At 35.3% G+C, this 26,730-nt stretch overlaps 1 protein-coding gene across 1 annotated transcript in view; it reads right to left on the bottom strand.

The window, feature by feature from the left end:
• Positions 1–21,240: 21,240 nt before the first annotated feature.
• Positions 21,241–26,730, bottom strand: part of LOC149579590 (protein PHR1-LIKE 3-like) — a 34,624-nt gene continuing 29,134 nt past the window's right edge. Inside the window, exons 5-7 of the mRNA XM_089786067.1 lie at positions 22,367–22,439; positions 22,210–22,279; positions 21,241–22,115 (exon numbers count right to left, since the gene is read on the bottom strand). Coding sequence (XP_089642193.1) covers positions 21,432–22,115; positions 22,210–22,279; positions 22,367–22,439 — 827 coding nt within the window. The 3' untranslated portion in view covers positions 21,241–21,431. The remainder of the gene's footprint in view (positions 22,116–22,209; positions 22,280–22,366; positions 22,440–26,730) is intronic.

Below are 26,730 nucleotides of genomic sequence, written 5' to 3'. Positions count from 1 at the left end.
TGAGTTTGATGAAGTTTCACTAGGTGGTGGAGGTATGTTGGCACCTCGAAGACAGAAAGGTCCCTGTTGTTGGGGAATTTGTTGTGGTATTTGATGTGGCACTTGTTGTGGGATTGACTGTGATTGTTGTACCATGTGTTGTTGTTGTGCCATGTGTTGTGGTTGTTGTTGGGATACCTCTATTGGTTGTATGTGAGACCATGTACATACTTGTTGTTGTAGAGGTATTTGTTGAGGTTGTTGTGGCACATGTTATTGTTGTAACAAATGTTGTTGGTATGCAATTTTTTGCTCAAGGCGTCTTTGGTATTCCATTTGTTGCTTGAGTTGCTCTTGTTGTTTAGCAAACATCATTTGTTGTTGTTGGAATTGTTTTTGATAAATTGTGTGTAAGTCAAGTGGGTCATTAGGAATGTTGGATGTTTGCCCCACTTGTGGTTGTTGTCATTTCTTTTGATGTTGTTTTTGATATGTATGATGTGTGTCAAGCGGATGTAGACTTGGTTGTGCCTTGGAAGTGTTGAGTCCTCATACCATTGTAGGTTGTTGTTGTCGTGGGGGTTGACTAAGTCCTTCAGAATTGAACATCATGTTTGTATTGTTGTTTTGGTACCTTTGTGTTTTAGATGTTCCTGCTTGCGACATCATATTGACTTGACTATGAGATACATTTCTATTGGGAATGGGTGTAATGTCAATAAGACTTTTCCTTTGTGTGTCCATAGGGATGGTTGCACTTGATGTTTCACATGTTGTATTTATGAGAGGCTCCATAGTGTTTGATGTCGTAGCACTAGGTAAAGTTAGGAGCAAAGGTGTACTTTGTTGATTTGCCTCCAAAGAAGGTATGTCTGGAATCCCTAGAGCATGGGTCCCTTTAGGTGCATCTTGTTGTTGCATCATGTGACTAAAATCAAGTCTTAATGTCCTTTTGGGGTGTTTAGGGATTGGTGGTATTTCATCAAACAAGGGATTAACATTGATGTGTTCAACTGTGCTTTGGAGGATTTCAATTATTGGTTCTTGATGGGACCTTATAGGTTTCATTATTGTGTTTGAAAACTCCAAAGGTTGTTTTCCCTTGTCTAAGTCCAAATTTATCATGGGTTGGATGTTTTCAATTGTTGTGTTGGTTTGATTTTTGGACCTAGGACCTTCCAAGTTTGGATTAAATTTGACAATTTCTTGAGCTGCCAAACGTTTGAAGTTCTTGCGAAAACTTTTGTCTTGACATGCCCTAGCCATTTCTTCATCAGTGATGCCATAATCATTTTCAGAGTCATCACTTAGGTGTACAATACTTTGTTGTATGCTTGATGTGTTAGGTTGGCTGAATTCAAATGAATGTGATTGTTCATCTTCAGGTGAGGTTGGTACACTTCCTTCTCCTGGTGGCATTGGCACGAATATAGGTTCAAATTTAGGACTCCATTGAACCATCCCATGTGTGGGGGAAGTGTTTGGAGGAAATTTCATGATAGGTCCATTGTTCAAGTTTTATTGTGCCATAGGTTGATTATGAGGATCTTGCGGATACATATTCAAAGGGTTTGATAGTAATGGTTGTGATGCCTCAATTTGATCTTCGTCAAAGGTTTGTTAGATTTTCTTGCTCTTTCTTTATCTTGGATGAGGTTTTGGTTGTGCTTGTGCCTTAGAAAACAAAGGTTGATAGAGTTCCTCTGGTCTCTGAGCTGCTTGTCTCCTAGTAAGTGTCGGCATGATACCTAAGAGTGCAAAGAGTGGTGGGTATGCAAGATATGAACGTTTTTGGGATTTTTAATTGTTTAAGAATGTTATGAAATGTGAGGAAATGCTAAATGAATTAGGGTTTTTATGTGCAAAGTGCAAATATCCTAGGGATGTTATGCAAATGCAAATGCAAGTTGATGTTTTGAAGTTTGACTAGAGGGGATGAAAATGACTCTAAGGTATGCAAAATGACAATTAGGGTTATGTTTTGGACATGTTAAGGGTACTAAAGGTTGATGTATGCAAGGTGTATCATGCAAAGGATGATTTTCTAGGGTTCGTAATGACGTTTGGGACATGCAAAATGAGGGTAAATGCTCAAGAAGGTAATTTGGTTGATGGACAATTTGATAGGGTTTGGTAGTGAAAATGATGCTAAGGATTTTGATCAATGCAATATGAAGGGGATATACCACTAGGGTAGGTCAAAATGACATTTTGGGATGCTAGGGATATGATTATGCAATGAAAAGGGTATATGGAAAGTTTTGAACTCAGATAAAACCTTTTGAAAGTATTTTGCCTAAGAGTTTAACCTTGTGATAAAGGACTTTGGATCTTGACCAAAAACTGATAAAAGATGAAAAGATCAAATTGATAAAAGATGAAAAGGTCAAATATATCAAGACATAGATAAATTTTGATCAAAGAAAATGATAAGCAAAGACAAAAGGACTAGTCAAGATCCATTATCCGTCAACACTAGGAGATACTCTAAGACTTATACTTTGTCTAGATTTTTGACTAAATTCAAAGGTTTTGGGGGTTCAAAATGACGTTTTGAGGACTCAAAATGATGGTGATGCTGAGAAAATATGTGATAAAAACAATGCCTATGATGCAAAAGGGGTTTTTGGGTGCCATATGTGGTTTTGGGTTAGGTGCAGAATAGGGAGGTCTAGAGGCTCCTAGATGCAGTTTTGGGGTCCTAAAGTGCAGTTTAGAGGCTCAAAATGGTCATGTAGGTACCCAAGTGCGCCCTAATAGTGTCAAGTGCACCCTAATAGTACCAATTGAATCATTGATGCACTTGGAGCCAGTTTGGGCACAGTTGGTAGTTTCTAGGTGCAGTTGCTAAGTCAGAATGAAGGTTTGCTAATTCTGAGAGGTATGGATGTCAAATTGATATGTCAAGAAGCTAAGATGCTGGGGTTGATGTTAGGATGGGTTGGAAGATGAAAAATGAAGGTTATGACATATAGAATGATGTCTTAAGTGAAGGTGATGATGATTAGGTGTTGTAGAATGCATATCTGGGCAAGCTATTGCAAGGGGAGCTAACCAGGTACCTAAGGACACTGTTGAAGCCCCAAAATGTTATTTGAAACCCAAAAATGTATCTCAGGACCACCAAGTGCACCCAGACAGTGTAGACTATGTCAATGACGTAGTTGAGGCCCAGTTGGGCACACTTGGTAGTTTCTAGGCGCAGTTGGTAAGCTGGGTTGAAACTGAGGCAATTCTGGAAGCTATGGTTTCAGGATTGATGTCACAGAGAGGTAAATGGTAGAGGACAGTGTTAGGGCTAGTTTGGATGCTCAAAATGATGATTAGGACACCCAAAATGATGGATGAAGTGGTCAAGATGATGGATAAATATGCAATGATGCAAGGTGGTGAATGCAAAGTGTTGATTCTAAGATGGGAATGCAAAAACTAAGGAAAGCAAAACTGAACCTAAATGGATGCAATATGAAAAGTAATAGATACTAAATGAGGACTAAAAGGTCCAATATGAAGTCTATATGATGTAAAAATGAAGCTTGGACTAGGGTGAATGCAAGTGAAATCTATGCAAGTGTGAGATCTACGTTTTGCCAAGCACATTTAAGAGCACAAGTCGCCATGTTTTCCAAGGTTCGAGTGTGTTGAATCAATGTTTGCAAAGTTTGATAAAGGTTGAAATGTTTTGGAAATGTGTGAGGTTTTGACAAGTTCAAATGATATCCAAGGTGTAAATTTAACAATTTGGCTTTTATCTTGATTATGTTTTACACACACGCAAGACACATTAAGACAAGAATAGCTCTTGTAAAAAGTTAACAAACACACCACAACCTAGGCTGTTAGGACTATATCCACTGAATTCCTACTTGAACTGAAGTTTAGCTATGCTTATCCAGAGTGGACAACCTGGGATCTTGGCACTACAAGCTCCCCCTTACAGCGCACTCACTTCTCGGGGCTACCAAGATCCGCTTCCCAAGGGGCATGACTTCCCAAGGGACTGTTGCCTCTACTAAGGACCATGAGAATGTAGGATGTCTTCGCGGGCATGGGTGACCCCTTGAGCCAGTGGATAGAAAGGATTTTGGCCACTAAAACATGGTTTTTAGTAAGGGCATTCCATTCGGCAAGTTAATGATAAACTTCCGCAGAAGGTCTCCCAGCCTCGAGAACCGAGGTTTGACACACCACAAGGGTACTGGAGGAGAGCTATCATGCAGCAATACCGCCGACACAGCTTTCACTGTAATCGAGTTTTATATAGCAGTTGGAACGTTGACCTAGCTTTGGCCCGTTACCGCTCTAAGGTCGCCCCCTTGCATACCCAATATCGAGTATCTTGGTCCAAGGCAAGCCTCCTATAGAAGTTACATGGATTTCTCTTACACCCAAGACCGACAAATGGCGAGGGGAGAGGATACGTCCAATGCAACTCCTAGGGATCTAACACTGTAGACACGCCAGGCAGAAAAGAAAAAGGTTCTTTTTAAGCACCAAACGAAATGTTATCTAATCTAGGAAATCCACACACATAGTTTTGAAGGACACACAAAGTCTTTGACAACATCCTGCAAACAAAGCATTAGTAGTTTATGATCATGTCTTCATCCCACGATTGCCACATGCTGCAAATAGACCATCAGTAACACAAAAATCACTTAATCTATGTCCTAGAGAGCGATAGGAACTTGAAATGCAGATTTTGATTGGTGTATGTGCTTACTGTGAACCTAGGTGTGCTCCGACAGTGCAAATTGCTCCCCAGAAGGCCAAAACGGCTCTGAACATCCCCAAGTGTACCCAAACTGTGCAGACTACGTCAATGACATAGTTGGGGCCCATATGGGCGCAGTTGGTAAGTTGGAAATCGCAGAAAGAGGCTTTTGTGTCTTCTAGGCTCCTAAAATTGCTCCTAGGGGTCCCAAGTGCGCCCTGACAGAGCAGAGTGCGCCCTAGGGAAGCAAGCCTTCCAAGTGAACTCCTTCCTTGCACCTACAAGCACAAACAAGAAAACCCAAAAATTGAAGCAAAAGTCTATAATGTGGATAATGCCATGAGAATACTTGAAGTGTGATTTTATGAGAGAGAGAAAATGCAACATGCAAAGAAGGAGAGGCTCAAAGATTTGGATTTTCAAAACTTCAGCATTCCAAGATTCAAGGACTCAAGACTTAAGCATTCTAGCCTTGAAATGAGAGGAAGGGTGTCCATTTTATAATTTTCATGTAGGGTGAGAGCATTGTATTTGTCACCCACAGACATGCGATGTGGCAAGAGATTCCTATGACGCATATGACGAAATATGCCAAATGTAAGATTCTATGACACATGAGAGTCAAATTTGGCTAAATGTGGAAGAAAATCTGTGACACGTCATAAGATTCCTCAACCCACTTAAAGCCAAGAATCTATGACGAATAAGCCAAATAGGGACATGCGAAGAGGTAATAATAATTCCTATGACGCATATGACAAAATATGCCAAAAGTAAGATTCTATGACACACAAGAGTCAAATTTGGAAGAGAATCTATGACGCGTCATAAGATTCCTCAACCCACTTAAAGCCAAGAATCTATGACGAATAAGCCAAATAGGGGCATGCATAAGAGATAAGAATATTTGATTATGACAAATCTCAGCCAAGTGTCAAAGGAGAATCCACGAGGTGTCACATCCAAGTGTCATGATGATGAAATATTTTATGGAATATTTGAATTAAAAATCTTTTTATTCCACAAAATAAGAATTAGTAGAAAATGGAATTAATGATGGAAAATAGAACTTAGGAAATTGTAAATTTCCATGGTTTGCAGATAATGAACCAATCAATTAATAAAATTAATTAATTGAGGATGATAATCAGGAAGAATAATTAGTGAGAATAATAGAATTAAATTATGGGTTATTTAATCCTATAGAGAAAATTAGTAGATGATTGGCCAAATTGATTAAACGAATGCGACCATATCTTTTGATGAAAATGTGACGATGATAGATATCGAATAAGATGATGAAAAGGTAGACCAAAGCTATGGTCAAATTAATTGATAGATCAAAATTGATAACATGCCAAGGACACATCACATGAATTAATTGATATGTAACATTTAACCGACATTGTAAATGCTACAGGATTGAAATTGATTGATAAGATTTGATCATAATAACATCGACGGACACTGTCAATATTATTAAAATGATTGATGATGCCATGATCTGACATTGAAAGCCTCAATAATGTCAAAGATTGGATGACATGAATGATAGTTCGACCTAGCGCTGAGAGCCACAACAGTACTAAGGTCAAATTGATAAGATTGATAGGTTGATAGGTTTCCAAGGCACTGAAAGCCACAACAATGCCTAGGAGTGGATAAATGATGATTGATTTGGGATGTTTGATATGTTTTGGGTTGATTAGGACCAATTTTGAGTGATTCTGAATTGATATGAAATTGATGTGAAAGGGGATACAAATGACAAAATATGGTCAATCTGGCCAAAAGATCGAAGTTAGTAGAATGAGAAAATGGGACAAATTAGTATGAAGAAGTGATGAAACCATAGATGCGAACCATTTTTGAGCGGCTACACCATGTTACATGAAACCTGTCAAAAGCCTAGGTTCTTCTTGAGAGAACTTACATGCAAAATAATTAGAAAATATGATAATTTCATCTAATTTAGAGTTTGATTGAATGTATTTGTAAATAATTTATAAAATTTAAACAAATTAAAAAGTCAAAGATAAATTTGCAAAGTAGAAATTAACTCTAATATCTAAGAAAAAATTTAAATTGAGCAAATTATATGTAAAAATATATTTACATATTTTATAAGTAAAATAGAATATATTTATTGTGAAAAGAATTATGTTTAAAGAAAATATATGTATAAAGATCAATATAGTTATGTATGTAAAGAATAAATATATTTATTCATGTGAAAATGAATAAATACATGTTAGGAAATTTCATATAATAATCTTGCATGTTTAAGAGTAAATAGGCATGTGAAAATAAGACATGCAGGCTTTTATATATATATATATATAATTTAAAAAATAATGATTCAATTATTAATTTTAATATTTTTAAATATATATATATATATATATATATATATAATTTATTTATTTTTAAAAATTAAATTAAATTATTATTTTTTACATGTGAGTTGTAAAATAAATAGATAATAATAATATTTTTATTTATACAACTATAAATGCATATGCAGTTTTGATTAAGTAAAATTAGGTTTTGAAAGGACCTGAAACCTTGTACAAAGAAACAAGAAAGATATAGTAGTGAAGGATCTTAACACAACTATGCAACACCACCCAGAAAACTAGAGGGACACACCGAAGATCCCAACAAAAGGGTTAAAACCAGCCCAACAAAAAATAAAAGATCATCAAGATTTACATTTTGGTCTGGTCTTTTGAGAACATAAAGACATATCAAAAAAGGGTTTGGAGGATTTGACTTTTTTTTCTTTAACTAATGTCCAACCGTCCTCCACTTTTTCAACAACCATCTACCAATCCATAGATAAAACTAAAGAATCAAGGCAGATCGCAAGAGTATCAATAGAAGGGAAAGGGGTAGCACTACTACTAACCCCCAAAACCCTCACAAAAGAAACATGGGCATCAATACCTACAACAAGAGATAAGACAGTTGATTCAGCTCCAGCATTAAGGTTCTAGATAGAGCTAGTAGCAAAAGAAGGGACAACATTAACATTCTAAACCAAAGTCGCCTTAGAGACAACATTTGTGTCATCAAAGACAGCAACATTATCATCTACCAAAGAAAGATCATGCTGAGATGAGTAATCCACCCCATCCCCTTCCTTGGAAACTTTTTGAACCATATAATGATGGTCCGCAACCCCCAACCATCAAGAAGGTGATTCCTTCTATCTAACCTTATTAGAATAACACTGCACGGAAAGATGGCCAGTCTTATGACATTTCCTGCATCTGAAAGGAATACCCTCATAATCAAGATCCTAGGTCCAAGAACCATTTGGAGATGCCAAAGTAATATGTTCAGGGAGACCCTTAGAAACATCAACCTCCACAAGAATGCAAGCATATGTCATCTTAAATATATCAGAAAACTCTATATCAACCATCTAGAAATCCCCATATCAACCATCTAGAAATCCCCTATGGCCTCCCCCATGAAGTCCAAGACTGAATCAAACCAAAAGTGAAGGGGAAGATTCGGCAATCTTACCCATAAAGGTATCTTAGGTTTGGCCATTAGGGGGAACCTCTCCTCCCAAGAGAAACAACTATTACACAAAATGGTTTTCATGTCTACAACATTGCATATTTCACAATAAAAAAAACCCCTTGCCCTAGGGTAAATCTGAATCGTATCAATTACGATTGGTTCCCAATATTTGGAAATCCAAGCATGTAAATCTAGAAGAGAGGGCCAGAAACCCCTAAAACAAAAAAATAGCAATAGTAGAAGAATAATCCTTCACATTTTTTGAAATCTCATCAATAGTTTTTGAAACAAGATTAATCATAATGGGGCTATATACAAAGACAAGCACAACCGAACAAAGTCCCTCTCTCCCAACAAAGGCATGACCACCGAAACTTGCCTCAAATGTAGCCAAATCAGCATAAGAGAGTGTCGACCTCTCTACAGCAACCCAAGACTTGATGAGGGTCATTTGAGACATGCTAGAAGACCCACCAGGAGACACAACAGCATGGGCATAGGACTTCTCACAAGCAACACCCCCAAATGTGGCAGTCGCAATAGCAGGACGGTGGGCGAGAGCATCCGTGTTTTGAAACACATTGTGAGCGAGAGCATGAGTAGGAGTCATCTTGTGCATGAATATAAATGCATATGTGGTTATAAGTTAGTAATTATTTAATTGTATTTTAAGTGAAGTTATAGTGAATTTAACTAGATAATCATTTATTTATGATGAGTAGATATAATGGGTGGAATTAGATTTAATTGTATTGTATTTATGATTATAATTCAAGTTGAGTTATTTATAATAGAACTATGAGTTTAATTGAAATTAAATATCAATATTGGACCTGTATGGAAGTTAAAGTAATACTTCAAGAATGATATTGATATAAATATTTAATCTATACTTGACGTTATTAACTAAGACATGTATAATATAAGATCATTTAAATTGATAATATTAAATAATAGGTTATAGCCAGAATTGATAAAATATTAATATTTAATTTTTGAGTTGAATGTTAAATTATTCAATAAGTTATTAGAAATAATATTATTAGAATATTGATTGATAATGATGATTTAATATATATGAAGTATTTATTTACACTTATACCATAGGTATTCATACATGTTTTGAACATAAACTCTTAAGTCAAGCTGGACTTTAGAATATAAATTAATTTTACTGCAAAACTAAACTTATATTATTATTTCTTACTATATGGTTTGTTGTACTTTCTTTAATGATATTTTGGGGGTTATGTAGTTGGTCAATTAGTATTGCACACTAGAGGCTATTGGATTCTATTTTCTATATGTAATAATATAACTATTTTTATGTTTCGGTTAGTCCATGTATGGTTTGGATTGAAAGTGTGAGTAATCTTTCTTGATCCAATCATTGTGTCTTTAAACTAAAGAGGGTGGCGACCATTGTTTTTGTTAAGTCTAATTTAGTGGGTCACCTTGTGTTATCATTTATGTTGATCTATGTTCTAGATGGTTGTGTTGCAAAGTATGCTATTTTATGATTTATTCTATAATTTGAATGGTTATCTTTATGTGTGGCGCACTTTATGACGAAAATGGATGTTAGTAATATTGGTATGTTGTTCTCATGATTATGAGATTTTATGGATTGTTACTATGCTTATGGGATATCCATTATGAGATGGATGATTCTTTGAGATATTATATTTAGATGGATAATGAATGCTTGTGTGGATGTGATGTTTTTTCCTATGCTCCATTATTTTACTTTGGTGACTTTCATGATTATGGTTTATGAGAATGTTTTGGTGTTTTTGGATTATTTTGAATGGAGCATTAGGGTAGGTTATCTAGGTGTATAGGGGGAGTGGCTTGCAATGGGGTTTGGGGTCCTAAATTGTTGTTAGGGTAACTCGTTGTAAGTAACTTAATTAAGTGATAACAGTACACATTAAATTGGGGGTTTTTTAATGAATTAAAAAGATTAAGTATTCCCCTTCCATATCATGTGCGATAGTACAAGCTAAGATGGGAGTGGGAGAAGATGCTTGATTGTGATCTTGCATAGTTAATTTCCTTGTATGTAAAAAAGGATTACTGATGTCGCATAGAGTCACTAACTAGGGGCACAAAGTCCAGAGAGACTGTTAGGGTAACCTTAGAGCTGACTCATGTGATGACACTTCCCCATATGCATCTTAGATTTCCTATCTATATTTATATTCATGTTTTTCTTTTGGGTTGCCTTTGGGATTGTCTTTTTGTATGAGTAGTACCACTTATTGTAGAAAGACTTTAGGATCCTTGCCTAGGATTTGTATTGTTGATTTTGTAGTTTGATTATCCATGTGTGGATCATACATTATCTCCCCTCCATGGTCAAAGTGGGAACCTAATTAAGTGACCACGCAGTGCTAAGGTAGTGACTTCTTAGCATTTGGGTCCCCCTTAGATTGGCACCAATATTGGATGTTTGTTGATGCAATTGTGCCATTATCACTTGTATTCTTATCTTGGAGACTATTTATTCAAATGTTATATCTATGTACTCATCTATTTTTTATCTTGAGATCCTACGGGGTGCCATATTGTATTTTGGATGTACTTGTATTTGTTGTTGCATACCCTTTGACATGTGTGATGAATGTGGTTATTTGGATGTGCTTTATTGTATCAATTGTACTTGTGTATCTACTTATGAGATTATTTATTTTTTATTCATTCATGGTTATGGACGTTATATTCAAGATTAAAACTAATTAATAAAACTTTCTTAAACATGACTCAACGTGGAGGAACCCTTTAAGGAATGAAAATCGTATTTGTAATTGCTTATGTGTACTTGATGTATATGTGTATATTGCTTCCACATTGTTATCTTGTGCTATACAAATCTTTAAAAAATTTTCAATAAAACATTGTATCATAGCAGGTTAATTTCTCTTGGGTTCCCAAGCAGGGCGTTACATGGCATCTTGGGATGGATACTTAGCCATTCTTTAAGTGTTTCTATTAATGCAAAAGGGGGGGATTTTTGGAAAGAGTTATCTTGTAATGCATAATATGTTGTCATTGATGGTAACTAAATTGACTACTCTTGGCCATATTTCAATTGTGTTAGTTTACCGAAGGTGTAGATGCATGAAATTGACTAAGAATCAAAAGCAAAGTAGCAGATAGCCAGATAAAATAGCTTGATACAAATAAATAACAGTGAGTAATCATGGGCATGAAATTAGAAATCCTCATATGTCTAATTTGATCTTCACATATTCTATAGTTTTGATAGGTATGACAATTTTGGGCTAGAACAAAGCGGTTTAGTATAATCATTCGATATACTTGGCTAATCAATTTAGAGTTGTGTTTAATGATTGATTATGCTAGAGTTGACATAAGAGGATATTACATTTTCTTAGCAAGATTTGATTTGATGTTTTGATCAAGATTTGGTGCAAAGCTTGAACACATTTTGTTATTTTGTTTTGGGTCGACAAACTTATGTTTGTGAGTTTATGATCTCATATATAAGATGAAGTTGTGATTACAAAGGTAGATCTATAAATTGAATGCTAGTGTGATGATATTGTGAGGTCATATGCAAATTATATGGGTAGATTATTGCATTGTACTTCATCAAAATTATTTTGGCATAATTAATGCTACTTGTCAGTTCAGTTTTGGATTGCAAATCCTTTTGCTATGTAAAGTGGTTGTAAGCCTTGATATATTTTGATTTTGTAATTGAGAATTGTGCTCTAGACTATAATCTTGAATGCAGGTGTATTATGCATTGTGTACTTGTACCATTAACATGGTACTTATTACTGCAGTAGTGAGATATTTGTGGGTTCCATTCCCACTAGGGTTTTTCCCTTAACCAAGTTTTCCTCGCTGATAAATCATGGTTTTATAATATTGATGTTGTTTATCTTGTTTGCTTTACTTTCATTTTTTTGTGGATTTAAATTGTGGTTTTGGTTAAATAAGTATGGTGCATTAATTCACACTCTCCCTCTCACTCACACGGTGCTTCCTAATCCTAACATGTACTATGTGGTGGCATATGGTTGCTTGATCATAGATGCTCAAAAATTGTGTCTATGAGACATTTTTGTTGAGATGCTCATAAACTTAACTAAAATCCTCATAATGAATATTCATATGGCCCTTCTGAGGGCCCATCTAGCACATTGATAGCCAAAATAGGTCCAAATTTGTGAAACTTTTGTGACGTATCTAGCTCTAAATTCCTTCCTACTTTACTCCACTAGATGGGGCCAAAAACATGGGGAACATTATATCCTTACAACTAATTTTTTATTTTTGAATAAACGTAACATCTCTTAAAGCATTCTTCTCCTTGGGGTAGCTTCTTCCATTTTTGGTACCAACATTAGTTTATTTTATAGATCATACTAAAAATAATTATGCAATGGGAGCATCACTTGTATTCATCTGATTGAGTTTACTAATCAATAGATGATTTTGTAAGGTAATAAATGTGTTTAATACGCTCCATGTACCTAATAACATTTTATCTTTTAAGCAACTTTAGTATCCCTAATCTTTCATGATAATCGACTCACTAATGTGGGAGGGAAATTAGCATCCTAAAATTGCACCTTTACATTTACATCATTTATGCATAAGGTCTCATGTATTTATAACAAATGATCATGATAAAATGCTTACAATTTGACAGCATGACCCTCTGTAGCACAACTTCCATTATCCCTCGTCCAAAATTTAGCCTTACTTTTGGACAAGAGTGCAGTGTGTAAACGTTTGTGTGATGTGCACTCGCCCCCATAAATTACAAAATTTAAAAGTCCAATGCCATTTCCAACGTGAATCCCTTATATTGAACATGCACGAAACAACTACTACCACCTATTTGTAAACATAAAAGGTTGGATTATTCTCATTTTATCTATGTCTCGAATCGAGAAAATAGCTTTGATCTCATATATGAATTCTAAAGTAAAGCTCTGCCAAAATTTCTAACATAACATAGCTTCCTTCTATCTAGGAAGGAGGATCTACATTATGTATCACTCTCTTTGATTCGTTGTCTCTCTGTATACATTGATTTATCATATTTAATTTATCGCTTGCATTGTATATTGGGACTTAATCTACTAGGTAAGAGGGGCTTTCCTCCCTTGAGCGAGGTTTATTTTTATTGGTGGTAATAGGGGTTATCTTCTGATAAACATTTATTTATATTGATTGTCTCAATCTTGGTCTATCAATTTTATCTACTTGGATGTCTATGGAAGTGCAAACATCAAAGCAGGGGTTTGACTTAGAAAAACCTCTATAGCCTAACATTTATCCTTGTCTCAATGAGTGTAGATGAAAAACAAATATCATGACAGCAGAATTTGAAGCATTTAAAGCTTATTGGTGCCTTCTTCTTCTTTTTGGTAACCAAGACTATAATGCAACTCGCAGACATCCTTGCATCACACTAGCATTTGAGGTAGATAGCTCCAAACTTGCCAAGTAAGTAGCTTAAGGTCTATATTTTCTACTTTTGTATCCAAAATAGTTATAGTTTAAAACCCCATCAATTATTGGCACTTTTATTTCCTTGTTTATAATACTAGAATATTATAGCTATCCAAAGACTCGGTTTACCCTTCTTATCCTTTCCTTTCTCCATTGTTTTTCCATAAGAAAGCAAGGCCTCCTTAGCCATTTCAATGGATTTCTTTTGCATCTCTTCGAACAACAACAAAGAAACCACATCTTCTAATTTGAAAGTGGTTGTTGTGCTTCCAATGGTCATCACAAAGTGATCACACAAGTTCAAAAAAGAATCAAATAGAAAGCGTACATTTTTCTTAATCATCAATCTTAACACCAACATAATTTAACTAAGAAATCACCATATTAAATGCATTCTTATGACCAATAACAAGTCTTCCTTCCTCCATCCTCAAAGAATACAACTTATTTCTTAGGAATAATTTTTTCACCAAGGATTGTCCTTGATATAATAGCACAAAATCAGCTAGACAAAGTCTTATCAAACCTTTGACCTTTTAATCTATTATATCTCGTACATATTACACTATAGTTTGGGGTTTTGTTAAAGAACCATAGCACATAGATCTTATCTATGAACATATCATTCTCAATCTCTAATCTAGAGGATGTGTTTTCCATATCAAACCTCCAATAGTGTTATGAAATCTTTCTCTACAAAATTCCCAGTAAAATTAGATGAGCACAAAAAATTCTTATACCAAACAACACTAAAAAAATAAGCCAAGATCTAGTTCCAATTGAAAGGAAGTCAAGAGTTGAATATACATTTTCAAACACTAAATCCAACAAAAGGGATTATGGAAAAAATGTTGTTATGAACCCTTGACTGCTACAAATTAGATAAACAAACACAAATAAACTCACAATATCAAAAAGCAAACTCAATTTATTATTATCAACAACCATGTTACAATACAATGCCTAAAGTCAATGCTATTTAGGAGTAAATAGAATAACTAACAATCCTAGAAAAAGTTTGGCACACAAAAGCTTCTTTAAAGATATCCAACATATCATACAAATTATACTAAGGAACCACATATTTATTAGAGTTCAACAAAAGTAGAAGTGCCCAAGGTTTCCAAAACCAACTCCATTGTCAAAGAGGTGAGTAAACAACAATTTCTTAATCCCGTCACATAACAACATCCACAGCAACACTCATCATAACGGTCAACTTGTTATATACAACACCTCCTTCACACCAGTTGTCAAAAATGAACTCTGTTATAAATATCGATTTTCAAATAATAACTCTACCACCAAACTAGTAATTGTTGTAGTCAGAATAGCAATTCACCAAACGAGTAACTGTTATAGTCAGAATAGAAATTCATCATAGTTATAATCGAAATTATTCTAATTGAGACAACCCTTGCCTCTCTAAGACAGTCAAAGAAACAGTTGAAATTTTTCTGAGCTTAGAATATGTCATTCCCTTCGAATTTCTCAAGATTACTAGAGTGGCCAAGTGGAATATTGAGTCTAAAGGAGAATATAGAATTGAGCAGCCTAGCAATGAGGTTGCACAAGAACCTTGCTCAGCCTGAGAACAAGGAAATATAGCGTAACGAGTCTAGGTGTCAATCCACCAACCTGAGTTTCCATTTCAAAGCCTTTAATCTTGGGCAATGATGACTATAATGTTTTGTTTAGAAACACACTGTGCATTTGAATGCGATTTTTTTGTAGCCTCAATAGATCTCAATAGAAAGACCATTTGAGAGATCCATATTTACACAAACTCGAGGATAGGTAGAGCTCGCGTACTTATTGTCTCTTCTGAATCACAAAGAAATTCACCCAATCCATTGTCAATGGTCTACAATCATTCCAATTATCAACTATTAAAGGTAAGGTTCTAACTTCCAATACTATAAGAAAGGTGTGGTAATTAACTTAGAGGATATCAAGCTTTCATACATAATAAACATCACATATTAAAGTAAAATTACTGAGTTTTGTCTTAAACTCACATATTTTAAAATTATTTCTCAGGTGAATGTGAACATGATACTGGATAGGGACAGGCTTAGGCACTTCCTTCAAGCAGGCCACTCTACCATGTTCGTTTATGAGCTTAAGGACGGCTATGACTAGAGGAGCCACATGGATAACCTTGTCAACTTTGAAGACACTTTGAAGAAGCTCACAAAGAAAATCAACCAAGACAACAATCCTACTGAACAACAACTGTGCATGCTGGCCCAAATTCAAGAAAAAAAGAACATTGTGTGGATGGAGGGTCCTGGAGGATGGACTGCCTGGGTGGAAGACAAATCTAATATCCTGAGCTAGGCTTCTGTTGTTGCACTTTCTTTGCTGTTATTTATTTTTGACGTACTCATAAACTTTGGTGTCTGAGGCTAGGCCTCAGCATGTATACTTTCAATTAATTTGGTACCTCCTTTTATTTTTTGATATCACTATAGTTAATACAAAAATTAAGCTTGGAAAAAGTTAGTCAACTTTGACTATTTAAAACTTTTAGCTTAGGAATCAAGTCTTCATGTGTGGTATTTAAGTCGTTCGATGAACACCCTTAAACATCACACACTTAGAAAAAAAAAGTGAGCTTGAAAAAAGTAAGTCAACTTCTATTTAACACTTGTACTCTACAACTCAAACCTTAAGAGTGATATTTAAGCCATCCAGGCCCAACCTGTGTGACCCATATGTATAGATCACAAGTCACTAGAAACGAACCTGTGTAACCCATATGTATAGATCACAACTCACTAGAAACGAACTGGATTCATCTCAAGAATGAATTATAAACCAACACGGGGAAATACTGATCTCATTCTCCAATTTGTTTCTAATGAGTTGTGATCCATACATGTGGGTCACCCGTTTTAGGCCTAAATAGCTTGAGTCGTAGATTAAAAGTGTTAAATACAAGTTGACTTACTTTTTCCAAGCTTTTTTTTTTCTTAATGTGTGATGTTAACGGTGGCCAATTAGACCATATCTTAGCATATATATATATATATATGATGACATGGTCTTGAAGAAGATCCTCCCTATCATAGACAAGACCTTCAATGTGAATCTCTAGAGTTCTAAGGAGAGCTATCCAAGAGCAAGCGCACCAAGATTGCCCACACAATTTGATGTGGCGTCCCCACTAGGAGTATCCATAATGAAGGAAGGACATGGGCAATGACCAAAGCTAAAGAGCAAGCACCATTTAGAGCAGCGTATATCACTCCTCGTTAGATTAGGTTTAAAATTCTTGTTGCAATAGTAAATGCACTTAGTGTTTTGTTTGGCTGGAGCTATTAGGCTTGAAACCACTCGATACGGATGAAACTATCCATATCATTGTTAAATTCAATTCTCCTTGCATAGTATTTATTTTTAAAAAGAATAATTGAACTAACCAAGAGATTGAGTTTTCTATAAAGATATTACATTTTTTGATGGCAAAGCTCTACGTAATTACCAGGTATTACTGCTATTGTACATTGTACACATCTTTAAAATTTTGTGTTTTTCTGTCAGATCTTACATTTTGACAACCAAGACATGGAGGCACTAATAAGGCTTACGAACTCTAACAAAATGTTCTGTACTTTGGCTAACATCTTTGCCAATGTCTACTATGTTCTTCTACATACCCTCAAATAATATCAATCTAAAAATTCAATAATTTTTAGAATTTAAGTATTTATAAAATATAGTTTTACTCTGAATTAAATTAACTCTATTAATAAAAAAATACTGGATTATTATTTTTAAATAACCAATAATATATATGTATATAATACCATGTAAATATTTTTTTCTCGCTATAACTTATGTACCTAATATCCTATGTAATCTATAAAAATTCATTATACGGCAGCCTTTCATTTTTATTTTGTTTCAAAAGTCAATAATTTTTAAATGAAACGCCTCAATGTCACTCCAATACTTTATATAGATTGCATTAAGATATATATACTGGTAGAATATAAATCAATTATAAAAGAATAAGTACATCAGCATTGACAAGTTTATAGTCATGCATACAATAATCATGATTGATATATTGCACTTCCTTTAAAATTACTCAGTGATGCGAGAATTTTGGTTTCTGTATATGCTCTCAAAGCTTAATAAACAGCATGTTTACATATTTCAGAGCACCATCGAATCCTTCATTATGGGAAACTATCAAGGTTTTCATTCCAGAGTGCATTGAAGAAGAAAGTAAGCAGAGTCATAGCATATCATGAACTGAGCATACATAAAGATGAACTTGCTCAGTTTTTCCAGTAATAAATTAGATCATGCTAGCGCTTTATGAGCGACGAAACTTTATTACTAAATCAACCACTTTATAATTGTTTTAAATTTGACAATTAGCACAAACTTTGGAACTTGCTTTCTCCTGATGTTCTAGCTTTGATCTTCTTCAGATTAAGCTCTTCAAATGTAAAGCAGCCAAAAACCTTTCCTCGTTGAGTGTATACATTCAGTCTGGTTACTGGGATACTCAATAACATTTTTTATTTCTAGGATCTTTAAAACTGGCTGCCAGTTTGTACGTCATCAAAACTCTTCCTAGTTTCAAATTGTGGAGGTTTCATATCTCTTATTTGTATTTCATGACCCATGACTTCAATTTTTATGGGGGGTATGATAACTCTGTTTCAAGTGGGATGAAAAACTAAACAGACTGAGAAGCTGGATTATAGCCCTAATAAGTGTCACGAATGCAGTAGTTAAAGAAAAATGACTGAAAAAAATGACGTTGAAAACTAAAAATTAGATTCACCTTGCATTTATGACCATGTAATCTAGTTTCAAGGGTAAAGTGGTGCCGCATAAAGGTGATGACTTCATCAAACCAAATTCTGAAGGAATAGCTCAGTTTTAGACAACATTGTAATACATATAGCTTCTCTCGAGAAGAATTAGCGATCATCGAATGAATAAATTAAGAAGTTACAGTGCAAATTTGCTGACATTGCCCATCTCCACGTGCACACCTTATCAAAATACTTTTTCTGTTAGGAATTGAATGTATAATTGCTAATCCAACTGCCAGAAATGTTTAACTCCAACTGCTGCAAGACAAGAATATTTGATGCCTTGGTATTGAAATTAATTCTTAAAGTGTAATCTACCAAAAACCATGCACAGTTGTCAACACAATCACTCACCAATGAAGACCTTTTTGCTCCAGATCATGCTTAAATAGGCAAAAGCTCTTATCAAGAGATCAAGCAGTTCCTTTCCATTCCGAACACTACTACAAACCCCACGCCAAATTAATTCAGCGATTAAAAGCCCATTTCAAATATGCTTCGACTACTAATTTATTTTCTTCTGATTGGTACGTCAAGATTTTGCCCCCTGAAAATCTCCCAGCAAGGTCCAGACCAATTCTATTGACTGCTACCATGCTATCTCCACCACTTCACCTGGCCTAGCAGAGAAAAAATTTCTTATTAGGTTTTGTCACTTCAATTTCTTATTAGGTTTTGTCACTTCTATCTACTAAACATTTTTTAAGTTTAACCATTAGGCAAATTAGCAAGATTATCCATAGAAGTGAAGACTAAAATGTAATTTCCAAAGCCACATACATGTGATAATAGAGAATGAGAATAAAAGAAAAATGGAAAGCATTGTCCAAAAGACATAAATAGAGCTTTGATGGAGCCTTAAAAGAAATCAAGGTGATATGGGTGTTGGCAATGTAATTTATGATTCAGAAGGCATGTTTGTGTTGGGAAGGATCAAAACATCTAGGCAGAGGAAGAAACGATAAAGAGAGACGGAGGCCTTGCTAGCTGGGATAGAAGCAACATTTGTTGCTGGATATTAGAGTATTAAGATTGAAGTTGCCTTCCAAATGATGGTGTGCCTCCAGACAGTAAGAGAGAATAGGGAAATTAGTAATGAAACATATGATACCAGAAAAAGATTTTTGAGGTGTCTAGTGACTATATTACTCCTAAGCTGAGAGCTGTCAGGCATGCAGAACTGATAAGAGGAGTCAAGTCTCAAGGTTTGCAAAATGCCATTCGCCCAGCAATGATGATGGTGGTGTCAGGCAGTAGTGTTTATAGCTGTGCTTTTAACAGATGGAAAATACCTCAGGGTGCCTAGCGTATTGGCCACTAGGGAGTACACGAATTGCCCAGTTTCTTATTAATGGTTTATTCTGTGTGTTAGTCATTACAATATAGGTTAATGATGGTATGAATTCACATTGTTTCATGCTGTTATACCTGTCTTTAGTGGGTATGCAGTTGTGAAATGGAAGGAGTCCACAAGGCCAACCCAAAATACTAAAAATAGTTTTCAATCTATTTGAGCTTTTAAGATTTGTCACAAATCAAAAGGAGCATAACTTTTATCTCCACTACTGTGGGAAGCAGCAAATGAGAATTTATCTGAAGCGAACCTCCTAGGAAACACATACCCATATACAACCAACTAAAGCCAGAATCCAAGATTGCCACACCTAAAAATTCAGCTGCTATCATCTCTCAGCCAAAACCATATCCAGCATGGAGTTATAATCATACCGATCATAAAGCATTCTGTAAGCAACTTAAATATCAAGGGGAGGAAATCAAGGTGCCACTTAACATCAATGTCGATGAATGCCTCAGTAAAGCTCAATTGGCCTATTTCATCACGCATGCACACGTCGTGAAGAATTGAATGAAATAAAAAGCATAAGGGAACATATTGTATACCAAAATGAGAATTGGATCTTATAAGGCATGCAAACTTACATTGTTATAAAGATGTCTGAGGTGATAAATTCAATATTATCAGTCCTAAAACAAATTACAAAGACTTACCTCTGAGATGATCTTCTTGCTTAAACTTGTCATCACAAGGATCATTACATCGATGCTTTGAACAAGGTAAGCACGATCTAATCTCATTTTAAATTCACTTTCAGAAAATTACCAAACCTGTTAGAAAAAATCCATCATTTCATTCTTCTTATGTAGATGGCTAGTGTAACATAACATACAATAATTTTTTATCATCTATCCAGTATTGATTACTACAATGACAATTTGACAGGGGTTTGGTTTTTATTAGTTGTTTCCCCAGAAATCCCCGTAGGAACTCAGAATTCCCCTAGAGTTGATTCTGAATCCTTTCAGTCTTTCAATTAACTTCACAATATGGGTCATCAAGATTAGTGGGCACTATAAATGCCAGAATACAAACAAAATCCTACTTTCTTATTCCCAGCATGTGGCAGCCTCCATGACACCTTTATCCCAGGAAGAAAAAAACCTTGCTACAGTGCCAAACACAGTTTTCCCCATTATATTTTCATGTTGCAACTTCAAGTAATATCTTAACAAATAAGCTGATAGTGAAGGCATCAATGTTTTGAGAATCACCACAAGCAATACAAATTAAAATATATCTACCACATCCATTTTAGCATGTGAAAGAGTCACGACCAAAGTATGATTATGACAAAATCAAAGTAAACAAACACGTTGAACACTACGTTTTCCCAATCATTGTTAGCTTCACACAGGTATTGATTTCTGAAATCACCCTACAATGTTCAGATAAAGTTTCATGTAAAGTATTTCACTTGGGGGTAAAATGTCACAAAACATTCAAAAAGTTGCCTGTATCCAGAAAACATCCACAATCATGATATGTTTATAGCTTACATCATAGACAATTCAGTTGTTTAGAATATAAAGGCACCACCATTCACATGTGAGGAGATTCTGTCAGCAAGATTTGTGGCTCTTCTAACAGAGGGCCTTTCAAGCCTGGGTGAATTTCTCAGCTCTCTTTCTGCTGGGTTACTAAAAGATTCATTTGTTTGAGTCATTCTGGCCTCAAACTCATCCTTGACTGACATCCTTTCAGAGTTGCTCTCAACAGGAGAAACAGATAATTCTTCCTTCAGGTTTCCCACTTGTGCTAAGCAAGCAGAACTCAGTTCCCGCAACCTCATATCATCTGGGACATCATTGTCCCAGACAAATGACTCATTATCAAAATAGAGGGGTCTTGATCTCTTCTTCCGCATAGCTTGAAAGCTCTCCTGTGAAATCTTCCCTGAACTCTCATTTGATGTTAAACAACTATCTACAGAGCAGTCTGCTAACTGTGTTTGCTGGTGGAAAGCATTTTCATCAACATGAATTGTATGTATTTCTGGTAGTGAAGGTAAATTCACAGCTTCGCACGGGGAGGTCAAGCATCCATTTGAGACCTTTGTTGCAAGTTCAGAGAGTTCTTGCCGTGCAGCCTCTAAACCTTCAGAGGCTATAGTTTGGTCAGCAAGGGCTTGGCAAGCCTTTTCCAATATGGATTGCAAGTACTTTCCTTGAGCTTCTATTCGGAGTTGTAGATGTCTCTGAACCTGTTCAATCAATAGAAATATATGACCTCCATCAAATGACATTGCGAATTCTCAGACAAATGTAACAACAAATTCTATTAATTCTCATGCATACCTCTAGTTGCTCATGCAATCTCCTCTGCACTTCCATCTGTATTCGTAGTGCCTCAGTTATTTGGAAGCTCCTGCCAAAGGACAGAATGATTTTCAGTACAAGTTAAATTTCAGCCTCGATGCAACCTACCTAAGGTACATCCATCTCTCTTGCTTACTCATTCATATCTTGGTTCATTATTTTTGAAGAGGAACATGTGCTTGCTCCTGGGCCCTCGCTAAGGCAGGAAGCTGCAATTTCACAACATTACAAAACATATCCAGTTACTTGCATAGCAATAGAATGAAGAAATCAATTATTAAAAGCCTGAATGATCTTAAGTTTTATTATTTTAATTTCAAGATTCTAATATTTTGCAGACTAATTTTGTTGCAGCCCCAACCTAACTTGTGTATGTTACATAATTACTCAATAAATTATAAAGTTAATCACGGGGCTTCAAAACTATGCCAGAAAGAAATTTAAAAAGTTGTACCAGACAAAAGAGTGCACAGCAGAATAGCTGTCAAGCAACTCCTCTAGATAATTGTTTACATGTGTATCAGTGAATAATGCAGTTTTGTGTCTGGTACTCACTGCATCCAAGGTATCTGCTTTGATATTTGATGTTAAATGTGTATGTTAAATGCAAAAAGAAAATGAAGTAAATATGTGAAAATTCCTACAATTCAAGTTTTCATTTTTTCAACTATTCATGCAAATATATATCATGAATCAATCTGAGCACTTGATTTGACCGCAACAGGATGAACAAACAAGTCAAAATTCATCGACTTGGTTCACAATTTTGAAAAAATAATGAAATTAAATTGGTCAGACCCAATGCATCTATAAACTTGAAAAGGCAAAATTACAAAGCAGTTGTAAGAATGCCAGCATTTCACAAAAGCTAGTTAGGAAATTAAACTCTAAAGATCACACTTGACACCTCCATATTTTGATCTGTACATCTTCCAACTCAACAATATCCAATCTGGGCCTAACCCGACTTGAACAAGTGGTGAAGGCTTTCTCTCAACAAGATGCAGCAGCACAAGCATTTTAGCACCTTCCATAACTGACTGAATTATTCACAAAAGTGTCTTCAGATGAGTCTCCGATTACTATTTACAAAATAGTAAACATTTAGGTAGGGGTTTTTGTTTTAAGTGTATTACACTAATGTTTGATAAGGATTCAACCATATAGTTTTTCAATAAATCTTTATCTCTGACTTGTGGTCCACAAGAAACCATCTCTGATAAGCATAAGCAGGAATACAATGAGTTCTAACAGGACAAGTGGGACGGATTAACTAGGATAATAGCCTTCTAATTAATTAACCAGTCATTTATTACTTAAGTTCCTTGTTACTTTATTAAACTTAAGCTAAGATTTGGAGTGTTTTTTGATTATTAGATTGAGCTAATTATAGGTCAAGTTGTCCCAAATCATATGATTAAGACACTTGTCATGCTCTAATTTAAACATCTCTTAGGGTTTTAGCTTTTCATTAAGGTTTTATCTTTATGCTTTTATAAAAATTCATTGTAATCTATCCAAATTTCATTACAGGTTAATCTCAAATATTTGATTTCCTCTTTCCATAAATTCTCTCTCAAGGTTGCATAAAATTAATCTTGGCTTTTTCTCTTTGGCTGTGATAGGCATTTTGGTTGCAGGTTATTTCTCGGAGTTGTGAGGACATGTGCCACCTTACTAAATTTAACTCAATTTTCAAAAATTCATAATTTGGGCAATATGGTGTTAAAATTAGGCAAACAAGAAATCATCGGAAAGCTGGTTCCAAGCACTTTCAAGTGCTGCATTTCTTACTCAGATTTTCCTACTGATTTTTGTTATTCTCAATCAAAGTCAAATATTCATTATTTTACTTCGAGCTCGTATCTTTGCACCAATATCTCTAATTCTCACTATTCTTACAGAGTTGGACAAATGATTCAGAGCTCTTCAAATGGATGCATGTACTTTTTCCAGAATCTGCCTGACATACATTCTATTCATTTTTTTGTATTTTCACATTCCGGTCATTTACAACATTTAGGCACCTTGAACAGGTTTTCTTGGATGAGATCTCATCATTAGATTTGCTTTAAATGCACTGAATATATTGGCCCTTGGGGTCCAATTATATCATTTTGAGTTATCTTGTGTATTTGTTCAGCCCGTTGTGATCATCCTAGCAAAGGGTTATTATGAATCTTGTTGAAATGACATCCTAACACATCTCAGGTGGCTCAATCATTTAGAGAGGCATTTTCTTCTTGTGTGGTTCTCTGTTTTTCATAGTTACACCACCCTGGGAGACGGAGGGATGGGGGGACAGGGGGACAAGTTTCCGAGATAGGGGGACAGAGGGGCCTTGATTTGAGGACAGCAAGGGGACGGCAGGGGGACGGCAGGGGGATGGGGGGGTGGCGGAAGGAGCAGGGGTGTATATACCATACATATGGTACTTAAAATGTTAGTTATGAAAAGATGTACTACAATTATACAATGTAAGATACAAAGATGTAAAAAACTTAAACATCAAACATTGCATTGAAGTTTTCAATTGGAACATCATGATTCATGATCAAATGACAAACAAACAATAAACATTGAACATTGAACATCAGCAAATAATAAATATTAGTCTAGACTCTATATATCAGCCTTCAGATCAATAGTATAAGTATCTAGATTCTACTATGTAATAGTAATCAATGATCATATGAGTCATGACATAAAGATGATTACAATAAGTATCATGTGCCATGAATCATGATATCAAAATTAGTATATAATGCAAATAAAAACTACAATTCTCCAAGAGTCCAAATCAAAATGTCAAATCAATGAAGGAGACTCCTTGGCGTCCCCCCGCACCCCCACACTTGAAGACATCTCGCCGTTTCGGAGACCTCTAGCCGTCTCGGAGACATCTCGCCGTCACTGGCGGCAGTGGTGCTCAAAGTGGCGCCGCCTAAAATGCCGAGATGTCGTCCCCCTGTCTCGAGGATGTCCTCATCTCCGAGACGGCCCAATTTGGGGGGGGGGGGGGGGGTGCATCACTGTGTTACACTACTTTTTTTTCTCCAATTATATGAAATTGCATTTATTTGTACATGGTTTGCCTCAACAGGTCTAGTAATCGTCATACATCCATCATTTCATTCATCATTAGGCTTAGAGCTTATCCCTAAGTTGATATTACAGGGGTTAGGTGTTGGAGTAATTAGGATATTACCTTAGTATTTAATCAATTAATCATTAATTAATAATTATTGTTAAGTAACATGGATCGTTTCTGCAAATGTAATTATATTGCCATTGTTATAGATATTTTCCAACTGCAGATTTGAGGACTCATAAATATGAAAGGAGACATGTCTCTATAGTTAATCATCATTAGTTAGTATATTAATAATATAAATAACCATATGTATAATATACAAATTATTATATATATAATATAATATATGTAGTATATATATTATATATATAATTATATATATATAAAAGAATATTTATCTAATGATGATTTACCATCAATAATGAAACTCATGATCATATCAGTCTGTAACTACAAACTTAACACTCCCTCTTAGTTAGGAAGGATTGATATAGAAAATATTATGTTCTTGAGTATATGAAGAGATATCATCTCAGTATGATATTCCTAGAATGGCATATTTAAGGATATCAACATAAATCCATCAACACACACATGTATATTAACATATATTACACATGGAATTGGCTTCGATTCACAATGAGGCTAATTTCTCAACACTTCTTTAGCAAAGAGGGAATTGAAGCAAATTCTATAATTTTAATATAAGTTTAAACACCACCTTGAGTGTGGTCTATAATAAATTTATGTTATGGTGTCTGGCAAGATCTAGCCTGAAGAACCATAACAATTTAATTTCATTGTGTCCGGCAAAATCCGGCCAGAAGAACCATGATAACACTTGCTCCAACACATTTTGGTGTTAGGAGATAGGTCTACTATTGATAAGATCGTCACCTTTCAATAGTTACCTTATGTTCATTACCATAACTTTCGACACTTCAGGGCAACAACTTAATGTAGTTTGTTATGATAATAGGTGCAACTATTAATAAGATCATCACTTTTCAATAGCTCCCCTCTAAATATATACATCAATGAAAGATTGTCACCTTTCATGACATAATCAAAACAGCATCATGTAGTAACTCACATGATATCCACCATGAACCAAGTCAAAGGGTGGACCCACCATAGCTGCTACTAGAGGGTGGAACAAGGGTTTTCACCTCAGACTTCCCTCTCATAGAGGAGAGCACATTACAAAGAATTTCACTTAGAACTTCTCCTCATAGAGAAGTTATCATCCATAAAGGATTGCATCTCAAAATTTCTCCCTCTAAACAATGACCCTGGGAAGTCAAGTCCTGTAGTTACTCCCTTTGAGACTCTCTTCACCCAAGGATGCCTCTCGGACTCTCTCTGAATCTGATATCAATCTTCCGACTTTCTAGTGATATGTCAAT

The sequence above is a fragment of the Cupressus sempervirens genome, chromosome 1 (genome assembly GCF_028749045.1).
Source record: "Cupressus sempervirens isolate cs-2001-9-10 chromosome 1, ASM2874904v1, whole genome shotgun sequence".
NCBI lineage: Eukaryota > Viridiplantae > Streptophyta > Pinopsida > Cupressales > Cupressaceae > Cupressus > Cupressus sempervirens.
This window is presented reverse-complemented; position numbering and strand designations above follow the sequence as displayed.